The sequence below is a fragment of the Gopherus evgoodei genome, chromosome 4 (assembly GCF_007399415.2).
Source record: "Gopherus evgoodei ecotype Sinaloan lineage chromosome 4, rGopEvg1_v1.p, whole genome shotgun sequence".
In the NCBI taxonomy this organism is placed as follows: domain Eukaryota; kingdom Metazoa; phylum Chordata; order Testudines; family Testudinidae; genus Gopherus; species Gopherus evgoodei.
The window spans coordinates 150,748,627-150,762,675 of NC_044325.1; the positions used below are offsets into that span (position 1 = coordinate 150,748,627).

Genomic DNA, 14,049 nt, shown 5'->3' on the forward strand with positions numbered 1-14,049 from the left:
GTTCTTTATCCTTATTGTTCCCCTCTGAGGTGAACTCCAGGGATGCAGTTTTGGAAGTCTCAGAATCAATCCCTCCCCTCTCCCCACATCCCCGTCCAAACCTATACGCAGAATCAGCTGCAGAGAATGCCAAGGTGTTTATTTCCAGGCAGTGCCCTCATCCGATTACATATACCAGGAGTATAGCTCAAAGGTAAGAACAGAGGAGCAGGTGAAGTCGTGTATTGGAGGTGAGAGAAGCAGAGCACGGTCTGAAGGAGCAGAACATCCAGAAAGGGATGATCAGGGGGCAGGTTCCTGGGAAGGAGACCACAGTGGCTGTCGCTGGGGAGGGAACCCCACACTCTCCAAACATATTGGGCCAGATCTTCAGCTAATATTTACCAGCAAGGACATCAGTGGAGCGCTATTGATTCAAACAATCAGTGGTTCGGGCTTGTTGAAGGAGGCTGTTCTTTGTTGACTCTGGTCTGTGGTCCCTCTCCCTGTATCTCAGCCCCTGGCTAAGGATGCTGGAGGAGGCTGTCCCACAGAGCCAATTTCAGTATGTAGCCCCCTCCCCTCTGGCCAGCGCGGGAGTCACACGAAGAGCTTGCTGTAGCAGGCGTGGCAGTAGGCTTTGTCGCCGTGGTCCAGGAAGGTGCCCTTCTGCAGCTGGCCCAGACAGAAGGCGCAGATGAAGTGCTCGGGGTGGAACCGGCGCCCCATGGCGCTGATGCAGCGCCCAGTGATGGGCTTCCCACAGCCGTGGCACAGCGAGCCCTGGCGCTGGTGGAAGTGAAGCTCGCAGTAGGGACGGCCATCTAGCTCGAAGAAGGAGCCGGTGGTGAAGCTGCTGAAACAGTCCTGAGGGAGGGGGTGGGAGCATTGAAACCTCATCCCTAACTAAGCACCTCGCCAACCTGCATATGGTGTTCTGCCCCCTCACCCATCTGGCCCCCATATGGGCCCTGCTCCCTTGCCAATCCAGCCCCCATATGGAACCCAGTCCCCTCACTCATCTAGCCCTTGGCCCCTCTAGCCTGATGCTTCAGGCAGCCATCCCCCGTAAGGGAGCTGGGCTCACACTCAGCTGCTATAGAGGTTCTTAGTGCTCCGTAGGGAAGAACCTCCTGACCATACCCTGCATCACCTCCCTAAAGATGAAAGCCCAGGTGTCCTTGCAGCCCCCTGAGTGGGACTCCGCACACTCACCCCACACACAAAGCACTCAGGGTGCCAGACACCCTGGAGTGCGGACAGGTAGTTGTCCATCACGGGCCGCTCACAGGCTCTGCATTTAGGAGAGAACATGGCCAGGAAGTCCTTCTGGCAGTATGGCTTCCCGTTCTTCTCGTGGAAACCTGCGGAGGTGAGCAGGGAGAAGACATCCATGAAGTGCACTGGAATCCCATGGGAGGACACAGAGAGAGACTCTTCCTGGCAAGCTCCAAACCTACCCCAAGGAGCCAGAGAATGTACCTGATTCATGCCCACTCTGATTCATGCTGGGCCCGGGCAACAAACACTGCGCAGGGATATTCCTCTTTAAGACGCAAATTTCTCATGCCAGACTCCTGCTTTCCTTCTCATTTGCTCTCCGTTGCCAAACTCGGGAATTACAGGGAGAGATTCTCACTAGTCCCTATGACCCAGATTTTCAAAGGCATTTAGACATTGCTGTCCTTAGTGTTCTGATGATTAACTGATTTAGGAGCCTAAGTGGCAGAAAGTGCCTAAATCCCTTTTGAAAATTAGATTTTAGCTCCTAAATCTGTCAGGCATTGCAATGTTATGGAGCTAATTTGAGGGGTAAAAGAGTCCAGGAAAGCTGGTTGTATTTTAAAGAAGACTTATTGAAGGTGCAGGAACAAACCATCCAGATGTGCAGAAAGAATAGCAAATATGGCAGCGATCAGCTTGGCTAAACAGTTAAATCTTTGGTGAGTTTAAGCACAAAAAGGAAGCTTACAAGAAGTGAAAACTTGGACAGATGACTAGGGAGGAGTATAAAAATATTGCTAGAGCATGCAGGGGTGTAATCAGGAAGGCCAAGGCACAATTGGAGTTGCAGCTAGCAAGGGTTGTTAAGAGTAACAAGAAGGGTTTCTACAGGTATGTTAGCAACAAGAAGAAGGTCAGGGAAAGGGTGGGAGCCTTACTGAATGGGGGAGACAACCTAGTGACTGATGATGTGGAAAAAGCTGAAGTACTTAATGCTTTTTTTGCCTTGGTCTTCACAGATGAGGACAGCTCCCACACTGCTGCACTGGGCAACACAGTATGGGGAGGAGATGAGCAGCCCTCAGCAGTGAGAGAACAGGTTAAGGACTATTTAGAAAAGTTGGACATGCACAAATCCATGGGTCCAGATCTAATGTGTCCGAGGGTGCTGAGAGAATTGGCTGATGTAACTGCAGAGCCATTGGCCATTATCTTTGAAAACATGGTGATTGGGGGAGGTCCCAGACAACTGGAAAAAGGCAAATATTGTGCCCATCTTTAAAAAAGGGGAGAAGGAGAACCTGGGGAACTACAGACCGGTCAGTCTCACCTCAGTTCCTGGAAATATCATGGAGCAGGTCCTCAAGGAAATCATTTTGAAGCACTTGGAGGAGAGGAAGGTGATCAGGAACAGTCAACATGGATTCACCAAGGGCAAGTCATGCCTGACCAACCTGATTGCCTTCTATGATGAGATAATTGGCTCTGTGGATATGGGGAAAGCGGTGGACGGGATATATCTTGACTTTAGCAAAGCTTTTGTTATGGTCTCCCACAGTATTCTTGCCAGCAAGTTAAAAAAGTGTGGACTGGATGAATGGACTATAAGGTGGATAGAAAGCTGGCTAGATTGTCGGGCTCAACAGGTAGTGACCAACGGCTCAATGCCTAGTTGGCAGCCAGTATCAAGCGAAGTGCCCCAGGGGTCGGTCCTGGGGCCAGTTTTGTTCAACATCTTTATTAATGATCTGGATGATGGGATAAATTGCAACCTCAGCAAAGTTCACAGTTGACACTAAGCTGGGAAGAAAGGTAGATACATTGGAAGGTAGGGATAGGGTCCAAAATTACCTAGACAAATTGGAGGATTGGACCAAAAGAAATCTAATGAGGTTCAACAAGGACAAGTGTAGAGTCCTGCACTTAGGATGGAAGAATCCCATGCACCACTACAGGCTGGGGCCCAACGGGCTAAGCAGCAATTCTGCAGAAAAGGACCTAGGGGTTACAGTGGATGAGAAGCTGGATATGAGTCAGCAGTGTGCCCTTGTTGTCAAGAAGGCTAATGGCATATTGGGCTGCATGAGTAGGAGCACAGCCAGCAGATCGAGGGAAGTGATTATTCCCCTCTATTCGGCACTGGTGAGGCCACACCTGGAGTATTGCATCCAGTTTTGGGCCCCCCACTACAGAAAGGATGTGGACAAATTGGAGAGAGTCCAACAGAGGGCAGCGAAAATGATCAGGGGGCTGGGGCACATGACTTACAAGGAGAGGCTGAGGGAACTGGTCTTACTTAATCTGCAGTAGAGAAGAGTGAGGGGGGATTTGACAGCATCCTCCAACTATCTGAAGGGGGATTCCAAAGAGGATGGAACTTGGCTGTTCTCAGTGGTGGCAGATGACAGAACAAGGAGCAATAGTCTCAAGTTGCAGTGGGGGAGGTCTAGGTTGGATATTAGGAAACACTATTTCACTAGGAGGGTGGTGAAGCACTGGAATGGGTTACCTAGGGAGGTGGTGGAATCTCATTCTTTTAGAGGTATTTAAGGCCCTGCTTGACAAAGCCCTGGCTGGGATGATTTAGTTGGAGATTGGTCCTGCTTTGAGCAGGGGGTTGGATTAGATGACCTCCTGAGGTCTCTTCCAACCCTACTCTTCTGTGATTCTATGAATGCTGAGCACAACAATGCCTGACATACCTTTAAAAATCTGAAACCACTGGATGTTTCTTCATGACTTTCCCAGTCACTGCTGAGTACTCTGTCAGATAATTGCCCTGCCTTGCAGAGAAAGGCTAGGTTTGTGCTTACACTGGGCCTTGCACTGGGCCCTTAGATTTGGATCCAGTGCCCAGCTCTGTCACAGACTCCCTGTGTGACCTTGACAAGCCACTTCTCTCTGGACCTGAGTTCCCCTTCTATAAAATGAAGATAGCGATCCTTGCATTCTCCCAACCTTCATCTTGTCTACTTAGCTGAGAAGCTCTTTAGGGCCAGGACTTTCTCTCACCATGTCCATGCAGTGCCCAGCACAATGGGGCCCTGATCTCAGCTGGGGCAGGGCCTGTCTCTCGCTGTGTGTCTGTGCAGCACCTGGCACAACGGGACCCTGATCTCAGCTGGAGTTTCTAGGTGTTACCATAATAATAAATAATAGTAAAGGCAGAAGGTGGATTCCTAGAACAAGCCAGACATCCCTAAAAGCAGGAATTCAAATTCAACCCACTAGCCAATGAGCTGAGTTAGACAATTTCATGACAACGGAGTGTGCTACAAGAGATGGGTGCAGGCAGAACTGGCTCACACCTGTAGGGACTGAGCTGTGATAAGGCAAGATCACTGTGCCAGGAATAGTATTGGGATCATGGAAGAGGTTAGGATCATGGCCCCATTGTACAAAACAGTGCACAGTCCCTGCTCCGGTGAATAAGCAGCCGATCGCTAGCCAAACTCCTCAAACTTAGCACTAACAAGAAGTCACTGCTGTGGGGAGAGAGGCCCCCTGGAGAACAAAGACAGGATGCAAGAGGGGACAAAGAAAGAACCGGCCCCAAGAGGAGCTGGGGCCTGAACTCATCAGTTAAACTTTCCACAACACTGCTGTAATTAGCAGCGTGGGAGTGAGCGAGAGGGAATGAGCGAGGCCCTCCGCACCGGCTCTCTCAGGTGCCAATTACTGAGCAGGGCTGGCAGGAACACAGCCGCTGAGTGCCTGCCTAGAAAACCAATCCCTTGGCAGGAACGGAGTGTTTTTGCTCTGGCACCAGGGGAAATTAACGAGCACCTACCACGGGTGGCACAGCAAGCAAGCAATTAACACACACGCACACTGCAGGGAGGAGGGAGATGGGGCCTTAAAGGGGAACTGATGGCAAAATGCATGGATAGACAACAGCTGCTGCTGTGGGGATTTCGTGCCACTGGCTGGGCTGTGAGCAAGTGGTCACCAGGGTTGTTACAGGTTCCGCTGTGCCATCATGACACAATTAAACACTGTCCGTGTGACACCTATGGGAAATGGTAACCAGCACTCCACACTGGTGCTAATGCCTGGAGCTCTGGCCCCAAAGCCTGCATCTCGTAGGGCCTCAGAGGGAGGGAATCTACTTGTATGACTAAGCACTTTAGCAGGAGTGCCCAGCGAAATGACTGCTCCCTTCCAGAACTGTCCCTGATCTGTGCACTTGACAGAATCATAACTCACGACCAGAGGCCCAGGGTAGGAATAGCTGGAGGTGAGACGGTGGGGAACCTAAATAAGGAATATGGAGAACTGGCAGAGGTGTCGGAGGAAGGCCAGAGCTAAGATAGCAGGCGATTGCAGTCGGGATTGAGGGGCATGGACAGAGCAGGGGTGGGGATAACAGGGGCCTGTGGGTCAGGATTGAAGGCATAAGCAAAGCTTTTGGGGGGAGGCCAGGGCTGGAATAGCAGCGGGACTGTGGGTCAAGACAGAGGTCTAGATCCCTGTGGAATCCCAACTTTCTATGTATGGCAGGAGAAGAGCAGAGGACGCACCATCATTGCTGAACACCTTCCCACAGTGAGCACAGAAGAAGTGCTCCGGGTGCCAAGTCTTGTCCATGGCCGTCAGGACTTTCTGCAAAGAGAATGAGGTGATTGGGGTGTGCGCTATGGGCAGAGAACTACGAGGGGAGAGGGGCTAATCCAACCAGGAACCTCTCCTGGCAGGAGATAGAACCAGGAGGGCAGAGCCAGCTCTATTTACCTCCAGGATGGGCGCAGCACAGTAGGCACAGCGGGGGGAGAAGAGCTGGTGATAATCCTCCTGGCAGTACGCCAGCCCGCCTCGCTCATAGAAAGTGCTGGAGCCAATCTCCTGTCTGCACTGGGTGCAGGTGAAGTGCTCGGGATGCCACGTCTTCCCCAGAGCAGTGATCATCTAGAGACAGGACAAAACCCAGGAAGTCTTTGCCCAGAGAATCTCGCCACAGAGCCTATCGATACCTGGGGGACCCAGCAGTCTGGGGAAGCCATGATAGGAATAGGGACCCTCCCATGGTCCTAGAGGTGGTAGCTTTGACAGCAGGAGACTCAGGTGTTGTAGGACTTTTGGGGGGGAAAGAGATCCCCTCCCCTAAAGGAGGGACTGGGGAAAATATACTGTCCAACCAAGCAGATCTTATAGCTCTGAGCAATCATGAGTGGAAGGATCCAACCCCGGTGAGACAGAGGGACACGCAGAGGGACTGACAGACAGCCGCAGGGTCCATGCCATCCCCTCTCACCTTCCCAGCGATGGGTTTGCGGCAGGAAGCGCAGTCGCCCTTAGGCACGGCAGTGATGCCGAGGTCCTGCAGCTCTTGCGTCAGGTTCCCCAGCATGCTCTCAAGGGTGCTGCCAGGACTTGGCCCCACTGCTGACGGCCCCTTGGCACGTTCCAGCTCCACGGCAGAACCCACCACTGAGATCTGCCACAAAGGAGGAGACGAGGCCATGAGAATGTTCAGCTTCATGTTCCCACCAGGGGCTGTGCCCTACAGTTCCCACCCTTTTCCTCTCACCTAGGGAGCTGTTTCTACTGCACATGGGACCCACCAGCGCCAGGCTTTGCCATTGCCAACTGGAACGTGAGACAGGGCAGTACCAGGCTGCCAGTGGCACCAATGGCACCATGGTGCCGAGCCCACACTCAAAAGGGGTCCTGGCACCCAGACCATGGCCTTGCTCCCCCACTCCACCTGCGTGCCATCCCGAGGCCCCAGCCTCACTTAGTCTCTTCCCTCGCACAGGCCCCACCCGCCACTCGCTCCTCTCCACCCCCGTCCGCCCTATGCAAGTGGTGGGTGGGGCCTCAGGGGACGAGGCTTGAGCGGGGGTGTGGTCTCAGGGCAGAGCGGGGGCAGAGTGGGAGGGTGGGGCCAGGGCCCAGCAGTGCTGGGCCCACAAAAGGTTAATCCAGCCCTGGGCAGGGGCCATTCCAAAGGAAGAGCCCAGGGCCTGCATCTCAACTGAAGCTTTGTGAAGTGGTGCCCCTGGTTCTTCTGGAGGAGGGGGTTGTGTGGCCAGGACTCACCTTGGACTGCATCTGGCCCAAATGAGATAAGAGGTCATCCAGCTGCTGAGCAGCTGTCGGGGGAGGAGGGGAAGGAAGCGACAGCTGCGGAGTTGGAACCTCACTGCGAGTGGAAGACAGACATCCGCGTCAAAGAGAGTAGGTCATGGCTTCATCCCCACCAGGATCCCCCTTTACCCAGCTCCCAGCAGCCAGACCCTCCCTGCCACCCCCAGATCACAGGAACACCAAAGTGTTCACTGGAAGCACGGTGCCTACCCCAGTGAGCATGAAAGTAGAGCAGGGTGTGAGGGACACCCCTAGAGAAGGGAAACAAATGCATCTCCCCGTCATCAGTGATGGTCTGACCCCCAGAGCAGATGCTTTTCAGGAACACAATTAAGATAAACTGAATTAAGAGCACTTTAATTCTGAACGAGAGCATCCACACAGGGTTTTAATGAGGTTTAACAAATCCCCTTTAAAAGGTCATTTAGATGAGCTTTCCTGAGTGTTCCCATGTAGACAGGCACTAAATACATTCAGGGACTTGTGAGTGGAGGGCAGGACAGATTGGGATATGTCTTGGGAGGGAGTTCCCACACACCCAGGTACCATCTCCTTAGCCAAGCCACTCCCACACACCCAGATACCACCCCCTTAGCCACGTCACTCTCACACACCCAGATACCATCCCCTTACCAATCCAGATACCACCCCCTTACACAGCCTGGTCTACAGATTCCCCAGCCACCACCCCCTTAACCAAACCCCTCTCACACCCCAAGTACCACCCACAGCCTTCCAGTAACTGGATATTTCTTGTACAATGGTCAGCAATGACTTAAAGAACAATGTGATATTTAAATCATTATTAAGCTCCCAATTCAGCTATTTTAATCAAAGATTGTAAGGCCTTCAGGCTAGAGGCCTTTTTGCCAAGTGTACAGCAGTTAGCGCAATGGGGCGATCTTGATTGAAGCCTCTGCTACCCCAACACAAATAAATAATTAACCCACTAGAACAGCTCCCTCCTAGCCCATCCTGTGCCACACTTCACACTGGGCAGCACAGGGAGCTGAGGAGGCTTGGGCACACGGGTACCAACTGGTAGCTTGGTTCAGTTTTGCTGCACTGTGGTCACAATTACCAGTCCACTGGTTGTAAGCAGAGGTTGTGGATTGTCTCCAGCTTCCATAGGGAGTATTAAGCCTGTTGATTTGCATAATGGCAGATCCACTGGTAACTCCTCTGCACCACCGTGCCACCAAACCCCTCCTCCACACTGGCAGTTCTGCCATGTTTAGGCCTCATTCGATGTCCCTCCTCCCTCACGCCTGCCTGCAGACTCAGCCCTGAACTGGGTCCTGTTCAGACTGAGATGGGCACAACCAGAAGGGTTAGAAACTTCTTTCTGACCCATGCTTAGACCCTGCAGAAACTGACGAGGCCACCAGAGAAGGGCTGGTATAGGCAGTGCCACCTCAAACCCGCTCTGTCCAGCCGTGGCGGGGGATCAGGGTAGGGTTAATTTTTCATTAAGCCTCATGGGGGAGCAGGTGTTTGTAGGAAGCAGTGCTGAGGAGATACAGATGGGTGTACTGGAAGGATCAATAAAACAGCTTTCCCTCCCTGATATAGCATTTACCTGTAGACATTTTTGTCATCTGATTCCGGGAGCCGAGTACTTAATGCAGGCTGTACCTGGAAGCACAAAGAGCAGGATATACAAAGGAAGCAGCCCCTTTCCCTACACCCAGTCCAGTTATACTGTATTTCCAGATCCCGTCTCACTATGAACATGGCTAATTAAGGAGAATTAGTGGTTAACTGATCATCTTTAAGGTGCCACCGGACTCCTTGTTGTTTTTCCTCTACTCTGGGCATTCTCCTAAATTATAGGCAGGAGGGGCTGGATGGGCCCGTAACATCTCTAGGGCACAGATGCAACTGTCTGCGTGAGATAACCTTCATGTGCTGAGTTCTGCAGGGTCTCAGCCTTCCTGTTGTACAGGATGGATTTCTGCCAGGTACCTTATGTGTAGGCAGCCCTTGTAGGCACTGATGGGAATACCTTATGGGTCCCTGAGGCGACTAGCTTCTCGTTCTGGACAGCGCCTGTCTGGGGCACTGCTGCGGCTGGTCTCTGCTCACTGGAGCTGTGTGTCAGAAGGCAATAGTCCCCTTTGGGCTCCTTAGAGCTTTGTTCCAGTTCTGCCAGCAAAGCATCTGAACAAAAAAAAACAGTTAGAGACAAACAATATAAACTGCATCCTCCACACTAAACACATAACACTTCCCCCAGCGCTCTCTCCCCACACCAGCACATGGGCCCCAACCTGCTGGAGGAGGGGTGCCCCTCCTCTGGCCCCAACTCAACCTGTGGCCTGGACCTGCTGGGGCCGGAGCAGCCTGGCCCCAGGTATGGCCGGCCTGCTCGAGCTGCACCTGGGTCTGCACCGCTCTTGGGTCAGGCCGTGCCGCGCCACCCCAGCCGCGCCTCGGGCTGGGCCACTCTGGCCATGGCAGGTCTAGGGCCGGGCTAAGTGGGGTCAGGGGAGTCCTCGGGTGGGTGGCACTAAATAGGTTGCTGCACGACCACATGACTTACAGAGAATTTAGCTATAGACCATGATCAAGTCTCCTCTTAACTTTCTCTTGGATAAGCTAATTTGATTGAGCTTCTTAAGTCTTTCATTAAGGTTTTCCAGATCTTGAATCATTCTTATATCTCTCTTCTGATGCTGTGTCTGCCACAACACCCATAAGAATCACCCAACATTTAGGTTGGTGTTTGCCAGAGAGCCTAAGGATGTTCGGCACCCAACTGCCACTGAAAGTGAATGTGAGTCTGGCATCTGAAACCCTAAGGGTCCTTTGGAAATCCCAGCCTAAAATACCTAGGTTGAGGGGTAACCTGAGAAAGTAGATATTACTTATGTATTGATGTAGACAGTCAGCTAAATGATCTCACTATCAAAATGTACACAACAAATTGCATGTATTCCACTGCTTCTCTTTCCCCTATCCTATATGTATGTTATGGAAGAGGGTGTCAATGGCAGCCATAAATCATAGACCAGGTTGAGTCTGATGGCTGTGTTCATCATCCTTCATTCAGGCTAGCTGGAAGGAGCACTTAAGGCCTGTCTATGTAGTGATAGTGGGAAACAGTAGAAGCCACCATCCAAGGCTGCAGGAAAAGGCTTGTGCCAGAACGAAGTCAGGGAGAAAGCAAATGGTTTCCCTGGGACTGACTGAAAACAAAAGGACCAGGGAATTGTCTGGCAAGCTGCGTCTGCGAGCGAGAGAAGAGAGGCAATAAGCAAGAGAAGCCATCATTAACATTGCCCTGGGAGGAAGACAAAAAGACAGCGCTAGTTTGGAGTACTCTCTGGAAATGTAAACTTGGATTTCTGAGCAAGGAAACAATCTTTCATTGTTGTTTTTCTGTAGTGTGCAGGGAAATGAGACTTTGTGTCCATTCTATATAAATGAACAGGATTGCACCAAACAACAGACCTGACTCATAGCTCTGATTTCTCATCCTAACGGAAACAAGTCAGCAAGACCTGGAATATTGGTTAAACGTTTGGGCCAAAGAGGTAGCATGTCTCCTTTTTCTCCTTAGCTGGTAAGATCTTTGGAACAGGACCAATGCTTTGTTTATACCAGGGCTAGCACAACAGGGCCTCTTTTTCAAGCCTGTGGTTTCTCAGTGCTACTGCAATAACAAGATAGCTAGTCTTGTGGCTAAGGTACCAGCTTGTAGTTCAGGACACGTGGGCTTGTATCATAACCTTAGTCCCAGATTTGGACCTTAGTGTCCAAAATATGGGGGTTAGCATGAAAACCTCCAAGCTTAGCTACCAGCTTGGACCTGGTACTTGCTGCCACCACCCAAAAAATTAGAGTGTTTTGGGGCACTCTGGTCCCCCTGAAAAACCTTCCCTGGGGACCCCAAGACCCAAATCCCTTGAGTCTCACAACAAAGGGAAATAATCCTTTTTCCCTTCCCCCCTCCAGGTGCTCCTGGAGAGATACACAGACACAAGCTCTGTGAATCCAAACAGAGTGACTCCCCCTCTCTGTTCCCAGTCCTGGAACAAAAAGTACTTTCCTCTTCACCCAGAGGGAATGCAAAATCAGGCTAGCCAATTCAACACACACAGATCTCCCCTGATTTCTTCCTCCCACCAATTCCCTGGTGAGTACAGACTCAATTTCCCTGAAGTAAAGAAAAACTCCAACAGGTCTTAAAAGAAAGCTTTATATAAAAAGAAAGAAAAAATACATACAAATGTTCTCTCTGTATTAAGGTGACACAACACAGGGTCGATTGCTTAAAAGAATATTGAATAAACAGCCTTATTCAAAAAGAATACAAATCAAAGCACTCCAGCACTTATATTCATGCAAATACCAAAAAAAAGAAACCGTATAACTTACTATCTGATCTCTTTGTCCTTACACTTAGAAACAGAAGATTAGAAAACAGAACTACTTCTCCAAAGCTCAGAGAAAGCAGGCAGCCAGAAAAAAAAGACCTCAGACACAAACTTCCCTCCACCCAAAGTTGAAAAAATCCGTTTTCCTGATTGGTCCTCTGGTCAGGTGTTTCAGGTGAAAGAGACATTAACCCTTAGCTATCTGTTTATGACAGCTTGATTTCCAGCACTACCACCATCTGGTGTAACCTTAGGGAAGTCACCTCACCTTCCTGTCACTTTTCTTTATATTGGGCATACAGCTAGAGGCCCCAATCAGGGACCCTTTGAGCTAGATGCTGAACATTCAGATAATAAAAAGACTCATGATGCTTTTAGTCAAGACATTTGGTGGATACAGCCAATGTGCTAACCCTGGAGACCCAGGATCTTCTGCCACTGGCCCACTGGATGACCTTTGGTAAGTCACTTTTCCTCACTTTCCTCATCTTTAAAATGGGGGAAATTATACTGCTTGCCATCATAAATCATTTTGAGATCTACTGATGAGAACTGATATAGACGCACTTGGTATTATTATTGGGATCAGTGTAATAAGCAGCACACAAGCTGTGTGTCAATTGTTTCTTAGGCATCGTGGCAGAAGATTTAAGAAGAGACATGAAGGTGCCTCAGCTTTCTGTCTGTTTCATCTTGTGGCAAGGAGCTCCACAGTCTATTTAGGCACTGTGCGGGAAAGTATTTCCTTTTATCCATTTTGAACTCACCAACATTTAATTTCACTCAATGTCCCCTTGTAATAATACTCCCCTACCTACCAGAGGTGTTTTGAAGATAAATCACATATCCGTGAGGTGCTCGAATACTACAGTGATGGGAGTCAAATAAGGATCCAGAGAGATAGTAAAACCATCAGACTGCTGGGTTGTGCAAAGCCAGTAAGACTGATCTTCCTAATCTGGAAACAGGCCCTGGGTGCTGAGAAGCCACTTCTGAAACATTGCTACTGCCAGGCTGGATCAGACCGGACAACCATCTAGGCTGGCCAGTACCCTCTCACCGATAGTGGCCAGCACCAGGCACTTAACAGGCAGATGCAAGAAACTTCTTAACCCCTAGCAATTAGAGTCTGGCCTAAATACTGAAGCATGAGATTTAATATCTCTTCCAAAAATGTATGCAAGCACCATTATAAGCAGAACATCCAGTTATTGATCTGTGTCTAATCCTTTTTTGACTCCTGCTAAGTTCTTGACCTCACTTACATCTTGTGGCAAGGAGTTCCACAGTATGCATGGGGAAAGATTTTCTTTTAATCATTTTGAACTTGCCATCTTTTAAATTTCACTCACTGTCCCCTTGTCCTTCCATTATAAGTCGGGGGGGCAGAAACCCCACCCAACAGAACCTCCGAATCATCATCTCCCGCCCTTTTCTTTCCATCTATATGATGACCGTCCCTTGTTGAGGTTAGCAACCCTACACACTGATCTCTCTATCTATCTCATTATCATGTCCTCTTGATACATCATTATCAGACATCTCCCTCTTAGTCATCACCCAAGCTTTGGTATCACACCTCCATCACCAATTAGCCTTTGCTAACTCTCTACATTTCCTGAAACACAGTAGCAACTGTTAGTTCCAGACTCTGGTGCAGTCTGCCCTCCTCTCCAATGCCTTAGTAGCACACAACTTCATTGTAACCATCCTACAGGCACAGCTTTAACTGGTAAGAGAGGGGTCATGCTGCAAAGGGTATATTAGAGTCACATCCCCTTCTATTTCGTCTTCTAAATTTGCAATTCAGGGGAGGAACAAAGAGTAGAAGAGAAGATGAAAGACAGAAATCCTCATGCCCTCCTGGTAGCCTGGATGCTGTGGTGTCAACATCAAAACCAATTTGGGGGCCTAACTCAAGAGTCCACTCCTTGCTCTTCAATTGGAAGGGGGGTGCACTTACCCAAGTCATCCATTGCACAGAGCCCTATCTCCCCTTGCTCCAAGAAGGAGAGCCAAGATGTGTTGGGTGGCAGGATCACAGGGGAAATGAGCGAGGCAATGAGCGAGAGGAACTTTCAGTTCCTCTCTTCAGCCGCACTTCCTCTCTTTAGAGCCCGGGGACTTTTTGCATGGGTCACATGTTTCAACTAAAGCATGGTGAACTCAAATCATTGAGAAGGGAAAGCAGGGGGGACTGGCCCAGGTGGAGTCTTACAGATCTACCACAAAGGTGATCCGGCTGCTTTCTTCCATGTGATCAGGGCACTCGGCTGACCCTGCGTCCAGGAGAGCAATTGTACACAGTGACACTATCTTTGAACCCATTCTGGTGGGAGTTAATGGGTGAAAAACCCCTCAGGGCTCTTGAAAGCCAGCA

The 14,049-nt window shown here is 50.1% G+C and overlaps 1 protein-coding gene across 1 annotated transcript; it reads right to left on the reverse strand.

Annotated features, from left to right (window-relative positions):
* Positions 1–118: 118 nt before the first annotated feature.
* LPXN (leupaxin) lies at positions 119–13,738 on the reverse strand. Its single transcript, XM_030561908.1, has 9 exons — positions 13,633–13,738; positions 9,296–9,450; positions 8,870–8,925; positions 7,243–7,345; positions 6,455–6,637; positions 5,935–6,108; positions 5,724–5,805; positions 1,195–1,343; positions 119–846 (listed from the first exon to the last, which is right to left on the reverse strand). Exons 1-9 carry the CDS (start codon positions 13,643–13,645, stop codon positions 580–582), a joined length of 1,182 nt encoding a protein of 393 aa, XP_030417768.1. The 5' UTR covers positions 13,646–13,738; the 3' UTR covers positions 119–579.
* Positions 13,739–14,049: the final 311 nt, after the last annotated feature.

Coding starts and splice junctions, on each gene's coding strand:
- LPXN (XM_030561908.1), bottom strand. Junction 7,346..8,869: donor GATGACAAAAATGTCTACAG/GTAAATGCTATA, acceptor TTCCACTCGCAG/TGAGGTTCCAACTCCGCAGC. Junction 1,344..5,723: donor GAAGGTGTTCAGCAATGATG/GTGCGTCCTCTG, acceptor TCACCTCCGCAG/GTTTCCACGAGAAGAACGGG.